Source organism: Triticum dicoccoides, chromosome 4B, assembly GCF_002162155.2.
Source record: "Triticum dicoccoides isolate Atlit2015 ecotype Zavitan chromosome 4B, WEW_v2.0, whole genome shotgun sequence".
NCBI lineage: Eukaryota > Viridiplantae > Streptophyta > Magnoliopsida > Poales > Poaceae > Triticum > Triticum dicoccoides.
This window is the reverse complement of record NC_041387.1, coordinates 147,902,905-147,910,560: the sequence shown is the minus strand read 5'-3', so window position 1 is coordinate 147,910,560 and position 7,656 is coordinate 147,902,905. Positions and strand designations below refer to the sequence as shown.

The 7,656-nt window shown below is 42.5% G+C and overlaps 1 protein-coding gene across 1 annotated transcript; it reads left to right on the top strand.

Annotated features, from left to right (window-relative positions):
- Window positions 1-399: 399 nt before the first annotated feature.
- Window positions 400-6,213, top strand: LOC119295530. The gene is made up of 6 exons (XM_037573958.1): window positions 400-517; window positions 1,174-1,487; window positions 1,584-1,715; window positions 1,801-1,874; window positions 2,323-2,464; window positions 5,897-6,213. The coding sequence occupies exons 2-5, from the start codon at window positions 1,185-1,187 to the stop codon at window positions 2,381-2,383; spliced, it is 570 nt and encodes a 189-aa protein (XP_037429855.1). The 5' UTR covers window positions 400-517; window positions 1,174-1,184; the 3' UTR covers window positions 2,384-2,464; window positions 5,897-6,213.
- The last annotated feature ends 1,443 nt before the right edge of the window (window positions 6,214-7,656 follow it).

Sequence of the window (7,656 nt, the reverse complement as noted above, 5' to 3'; positions counted from 1 at the left end):
GCTGTTGAAAGCTATGATGTGGAAATTATAGCTTGGTTCATATAGTTGCTCTCATTATGCTTTTCTTCATTTGAACTCTTTGACAGATGCTCAGATTATAAGAAAGAGGAATTTTGTAAGTCAGACATCGATTGCTCACCTTTGAAGGTTACAGATTCAAGTGCTAGGCTTTAAGGATGAAGCAAATCCCAATCTAGAAACATGTTAGTCTATCTTGATGCGATTGTACTTCTTGAACCATTTGTGCACCTGTATTTTTCACCATGGCAATTGAATGTGCAGGTGTCGTGCACCATATATTTGTCACCAGAAACGAATGTGCAGGCGACAGCCATTTGACTAGTGTTATATCCAACTAAGGTATCCTTCCACCAAATGACCACATCTGAATTTGTTTAACTACAATCCGATGCAACAGAGTTATGTATTGTTCTCATAGTCCATCCGTTATATTTTTGGCTTTCAAGGCTAGCTGACTTCAGTTTGATTATAAATTCATCTACAGCAGCACAGACAGGTAAAAATGTTTTTTTCTTGTTTTATAGTTTTATGTCAAAGTTTTCTTTTACCTTAACTTTTCAATTGTACTCTGCTTTGTAGGTTCTGATCATACCGATTTAGTGATTTACTACAGTTTGATTGCTGATTCATATTTTATTCTTTTATATTATGCAGCTTTCTCTGTGTACTGTTGGGATAAATTCCATGAACTATGTATCTTGTTTAAATGGCTAGGATTTGAGATTGTTTGAATCCATCATGACACAATATTCTGACCATCAACTAGGGTGCTCAATGCACAATAGATAGCTTTTGGTTGTCACCATTAGGACACTTTGAGGTTTTTAATAGCTGAAATATGCCAACTGCAGAGCAACATGGTAGTTACAATGGTTCCATGTCCTAATTAGTTATTTTATTTTGTTTTGCAGGCGTATTATCTTGGAGGTTCTTTCTTATTTTTACTATAGATCAAGTTTCTTTGTTTCCTTTCTAGCTACCTCTGCTGCATTTGTTTTATATATCCTATATGCTTTAAATATCCTATATGCTATCATGATCCTTGCTTCAGTGATCATGTTGATTCTCCAGATTTGGTCGGGTGTTGTGTTTTTTTCGTCCTTGTGCGCTTTGATTGATGTGCTCTGGCTCTGTGACTGTGATGATGCACAGGCAATGGCAGCATGGGTGGCATGAGAGGAAGGATGGGAATCAGCTACTTGCATTCGCATGGAGGAGGCAACATCGATGCGATGGCACGACAGAGGAGGTTGGGCTCGTTGTGGAGCTTCTTGAGGCAGCAGGACGTCGGCGAGAGCATCGCTGCCGGCAACGGCTCGAGAGACCTCTTGAGGATCTTCTCCATGAGCACCTGGGACGACACCAACTCCAACATCATGTTCTCAGCGCCTGACAGCAAGAAGGCCGAGGTGCTCGGCGACAGCAATGTCTGCATGGTCACCAGCTTCAGCAACATCGACGCCCAGGTAGGAATAACTTCACATATATACACTTCATATCCATCCAGACTCTCCCGTCCGCCAATTGTTTAATGCTACACTTCTACTAACACCTTGGTCCAGATTCAGTTAGCCCTCTCGAGTTGGACATGCCCAGCATGGACGACTACCTGCAGCTGCAGTAGGACTCCGCCGACTGCAGAGTCCACGCCAAGCGTGGCTGCACAACTGACCCATAGAACATCGCTTGGGAGGGTTAGTTAGTTTCCTACAACATTTTCGGTATTCGTCTTGGTGTCGGATGTTTATACTGAACATTTTTCTTGCTTATGCTCTTTAGGAAAGAAGAACAAGGATCAATAAGAGGCTAAGGAGGCTGCAAGACCTCATTCCCTACATGGACAAGGTCACAAGGTAACTAAATCAGCTGAATTGATGCACATTGTCAATTATGTTACGACATGGAAATGAAAATTTCACCAGGAATTACAGAAAATTGTACTCGCTAAAGTACTAAATCTGACAACTACATGCTGCATATTTAGCGATAAAACTGAATACTAAAGTACTAAATTTGGTGTTCCTAACCCGAGTCGGAAGTGTTGCCCACAAAAATCGGTAGTTCTCAATAACTCGGACCTTAGTTACTTCAGATTTCAGAATTGCAAAAGTGGCAACTCAAAAAAACTTAAATGTTGGCTATACTTTCTGTCGTTATCATGATAGTGCAATACTTTGTAGTAGATTCTCTTCGAATCCTTCTCTAACAAGGTTATGGTAGTAATTTGGACAAAAGTTGCTACAATTTTTTGATTCCCAGTTTATTCTACCATGGATTCCCTCTGGTATGTGCATGTTTCAGAACTGAATATACACATAGAAGAAACTTAAGAGCCAATATTAGTGCTAAAGGATTACTCTGATTGCCGATCTATGTTGTCACGGCAATACACATTCATGAAATATGTGACCAACTTCCCCAAGGTCCCACATTGTCTACTCAGGTTAATTCTCGATCTACAACCTCCAAAACCTGCAGTTCTATTTTAAAAAATGCTTAAGCGCCCATTGCTCTAAGCGTCAGCCTGTCGCTTTGCTTATGCTTCATGCTTTCCTGAACATTGATTTCTATCAAACTTGTTTTTTAAGTTTTCATGCTGATTACTGATTGTGGGAGCTGAATTGTGCTCCGGTGGAAGTGTTAGAGTGTAGCATTTTTGTAAGCATAATCTATATCCATTCCTATTGGGAACATACCCATGTAGGTTTTCGTAAGAATCTTGTAGGAGCATGCTACTAGGACTTATGTAGATTGGCTATTCTAGACATTGGCATTAGAATGGTCTGCATGCTATATATGGTCTTAGTGCGTCTAAAAAAAGCACGTGTTAAATAACTGTTAGCACAACTATTTCTAACAAATTGAAAGTTACTCTCGTTGGTATATATGAGGCAATATCTAATTTTTTTTGAATAATGGTTTTATTAATTGGAGTTCCGGGAAGGCCTGGAAGACATGGTTAGGAGTGTGCCGATTGGTGAGAACACCAAGAGGGAGTTCTGGGAAGGCCTGGAAAACATAGTTAGGAGTGTACCGATTGGTGAGAAGCTCTTCATAGGAGGAGACTTCAATGGCCACGTGGGTACATCTAACACAGGTTTTGAAGGGGCGCATGGGGGCTTTGGCTATGGCATCAGGAATCAAAAAGGAGAAGATGTCTTAAGCTTTGCTCTAGCCTACAACATGATTGTAGCTAACACTCTCTTTAGAGAGAATCACATCTGGTGACTTTTAGTAGTGGCGAACACTCTAACCAGATTGATTTCATCCTCTCGAGAAGAGAAGATAGGCGTGCGTGCCTAGACTGTAAGGTGATACCTGGAGAGAGTGTTGTACCCCAGCATAAGCTGGTGGTTGCTGACTTCCGCTTTCGGGTTCATGTCCAGCGGGATAAGTGTGCCAAAGTCGCTAGAACGAAGTGATGGAAGCTCAAGGGGGAGGTAGCTCAGGCGTTCAAGGAGAGGGTCATTAAGGAGGGCCCTTGGGAGGAAGGAGGGGATGCGGACAATGTGTGGATGAATATGGCGACTTGCATTCGTAAGGTGGCCTCGGAGGAGTTTGGAGTGTCCAGGGGAAGGAGAAGCGAAGATAAGGATAACTGGTGGTGGAATGATGATGTCCAGAAGGCGATTAAAGAGAAGAAAGATTGCTTCAGACGCCTATACCTGGATAAGAGTGCAGACAACCTAGAGAAGTACAAGATGGCGAAGAAGGCCGCAAAGCGAGATGTTGGTGAAGCAAGGTGTCGGGCATATGAGGACCCACCAACGGTTAGGCATGAAGGAAGGCGAAAGGGACATCTATAAGATGGCCAAGATCCGAGAGAGGAAGACGAGGGATATTGGCCAAGTCAAATGCATCAAGGACGAAGCAGGCCAACTCTTGGTGAAGGACGAGGAGATTAAGCATAGATGGCGGGAGTACTTTGACAAGTTGTTCAATGGGGAGAATGAGAGTTCTACCATTGAACTGGACGACTCCTTTGATGAGACCAGCATGCGTTTTGTGCGGAGAATCCAGGAGTCTGAGGTCAAGGAGGCTTTAAAAAGGATGAAAAGAGGCAAGGCGATGGGCCCTGATTGTATCCCCATTGAGGTGTGGAAAGGTCTCGGGGACATAGCGATAGTATGGCTAACCAAGCTTTTCAACCTCATTTTTTGGGTAAACAAGATGCCAGAAGAATGGAGACGGAATATATTAGTACCAATCTTCAAGAACAAGGGGGATGTTCAGAGTTGTACTAATTACCATGGAATTAAGCTGATGAGCCATACAATGAAGCTATGGGAGAGTCATTGAGCACCACTTAAGAAGAATGACAAGCGTGACCAAAAATCAGTTTGATTTCATGCCTGGGAGGTCAACCATGGAAGCCATTTTCTTGGTACGACAACTTATGGAGAGATATAGGGAGCAAAAGAAGGACTTGCATATGGTGTTCATTGACTTAGAGAAGGCCTATGATAAGATACCACGGAATGTCATGTGGTGGGCCTTGGAGAAACACAAAGTCCCAGCAAAGTACATCACCCTCATCAAGGACATGTACGATAATGTTGTGACAAGTGTTCGAACAAGTGATGTCAACACTGATGACTTCCCGATTAAGATAGGACTGCATCAGGGGTCAGCTTTGAGCCCTTATCTTTTTGCATTGGTGATGGATGATGTCACAAGGGATATACAAGGAGATATCCCATGGTGTATGCTCTTTGCGGATGATGTGGTGCTAGTTGACGATAGTCGGACGAGGGTAAATAGAAAGTTAGAGTTATGGAGACAAACCTTGGAATCGAAAGGGTTTAGGCTTATTAGAACTAAAACCGAGTACATGATGTGCGGTTTCAGTACTACTAGGTGTGAGGAGGAGGAGGTTAGCCTGGATGGCCAGGTGGTACCTCAGAAGGACACCTTTCGGTATTTGGGGTCAATGCTGCAGGAGGATGGGGGTATTGATGAAGATGTGAACCATCGAACCAAAGCCGGATGGATGAAGTGGCGCCAAGCTTCTGGCATTCTCTGTGACAAGAGAGTGCCACAAAAGCTAAAAGGAAAGTTCTACAGGACGGCGGTTTGACCCGCAATGTTGTATGGCGCTGAGTGTTGGCCGACTAAAAGGCGACATGTTCACCAGTTAGGTGTGGCGGAGATGCGTATGTTGAGATGGATGTGTGGCCACACGAGGAAGGATCGAATCCGGAATGATGATATACGAGATAGAGTTGGGGTAGCACCAATTGAAGAGAAGCTTGTTCAACATCGTCTAAAATGGTTTGGGCATATTTGAACGCAGGCCTCCAGAAGCTCCAATGCATAGCAGACGGCTAAAGCGTGCGGAGAATGTCAAGAGAGGGTGGGGTAGACCGAATTTGACATGGGAGGAGTCCGTTAAGAGAGACATGAAGGATTGGAGTATCACCAAAGAGCTAGCTATGAACAGGGGTGCGTGGAAGCTTGCTATCCATGTGCCCGAGCCATGAGTTGGTTGCGAGATCTTATGGGTTTCACCTCTAGCCTACCCCAACTTGTTTGGGACTAAAGGCTTTGTTGTTGTTGTTGTTGTTGTTGTAATGGTTTTATTAATTGGATGATTATCACTTTCATGGTGCGCCTACTTTCAGATATGTAAAATCCAGGACTCTATGTAATGTGCCTTCAGTATCTATTCAACAGTTGAATAGCAACATCAAATCATTCTCTCGAACTTATTATATCATGCTCTCTAACTTCTTGACATTTAATTTCATTTAAACAAATCTTGTTCATAGAAAAAAAATATTTTATAGAAAAATAGCCCTTTATTCTGTTTATTATCTCTAGCTACTTCTATTGTAGTCCTTGCTTAATAATGTTGTTTGTCTTGTGATTGATTCAGGATATTCTGTGTCCCAAGCCCTATAGAATAATGTCCAGTCTAATTTCAGTAGTGGGCATGACAGCCTCATACTTCTCTCTTCAATATTGAAGAAGCGGCTTACTCGGATCAATGGGCATGCACTTAGAAAAATAGCTAAAGTGTACGAGATATTCCTAGAGTAAATAAAGGGCATGGTGTGCTCATAAGTTAGACAGAAGCAAAATGTTATTTATTATGCTCCTGATGTATCCTCAGACATTTTCTTCCACCTACCAATACCTCAGTATTGAATATCTACTTTCCCATCGTCGTAAACTGATGTTAGTATTTGTGCATACTCTTTATCTTAAGTGGGATTTCTTTAAAAAACATGCTTTATATTACCAAACAACATAACAAATTATGCATCCTCAAGTATATATTTTAAGAGATGAGTCTTAATTTCTGATATAAATGGGTTACAAATTGTATGGATTTGAATTGGACACTGTCATTTGGTGCAACTACATCTATGCATGCAGAGAAATCCGAGGTAATAGGAAGGGAGAAACCTCACAAGTTTCACGGTCACAGAGTTTCACTAGGTAGCATATGGGCCTTTCAAATACCTATACCTGTGCCTCCATATGTGTGAGAAGTTATTCTTTTCATGCACATGCAAAATAAAAGTTTAATAGAAACACTGCTAAAAAACCTCCTTAGCAGGTTTATAGATGTCCTAAAAATATATTCTTTTTCATACATAAAACTCAAAATTCTTAGCGTGCGCATTACCCAGACAAATGAATACTAAAAAAATGCACTTACAACACGGGATGATTTAAACTTGAGTTTTCTTCTACCAAAATAGAATGTGCATATGCATCCAGTTGTGAACAACAAAACACCTTTTTCTGCTAAGGAAAATTAGATTTATTGTTACGTGTGCTTGACCACAGCTAAACCAACTAAACATAGATTTAATTTTAAATAGGGCTTTCTCCTACCAAACTAAGATGTGTATTTACATCGTTTGTCCCTACTAAAGGAAACTAAATAATGCCTTTTCTTATCGCAAGCATTTGACATCCACAACTAAACATTGTGGTTTGTATGCTTGAAAATACATTTTTAACTAAGCTTGAAAATTCTTATGTGAAGTGAAACTGTATCTAACACTTTGTAAAGAACAAATGAAACACTTTTCAAATAACTATTAGTCTAAATCGACACAATGTGCCATTTGACATGATAATCATAAATGATTGCTAAAGAGTTTGAATTGGTAAAGTGGTTGCATCCGCTGTTTCAAGTCTGGACTATTCCTCGGTGCTAAAACCTAATTTCAAACACGAAAAGGAGCCCTTCCTTCTGCAGGCTGGAGCATGCTGCGGTTGTGCGGGGAGCGAGCACACGAAGGCGAGTTCCACGGGATCTGAGGAGGGCCTCCGTCGAGCGGGCTTGCGATCTGTGCTGTGCTAGAGGAGAATGGCCAGGAAGGAGCGAGTTCTTCGGTAATGCGCGGGTTGTAGGCGGCTCTATGTGCCGACGACTATGGGCTTGATGGGCTCCAGGTGGCGGCGTGTGGCAGGGCGGGCACCGGCATCCTGTTCTGAGGGTGGCTGCGATGACATTCACGCGCATGGGGCTGGCGGTTATCCGGCGCGAACCGGTGGCAACGATGGAGATATGGGCCTGGGCCTTGGCGTCCAGATTTGAAGGTGGTTGTGGAAGACGTTAGGCGTGTGGGGCCGGCGGCCGCCAAGCGTGGGACTGCAATGGTGGTCTGGCCCGGGTTG

Coding starts and splice junctions, on each gene's coding strand:
- LOC119295530 (XM_037573958.1), top strand. CDS start 1,185: ATGGGTGGCATGAGAGGAAGGATGGGAATCAGCTACTTGCATTCGCAT. Junction 1,716..1,800: donor ATAGAACATCGCTTGGGAGG/GTTAGTTAGTTT, acceptor TATGCTCTTTAG/GAAAGAAGAACAAGGATCAA. Junction 1,875..2,322: donor TACATGGACAAGGTCACAAG/GTAACTAAATCA, acceptor TGCATGTTTCAG/AACTGAATATACACATAGAA.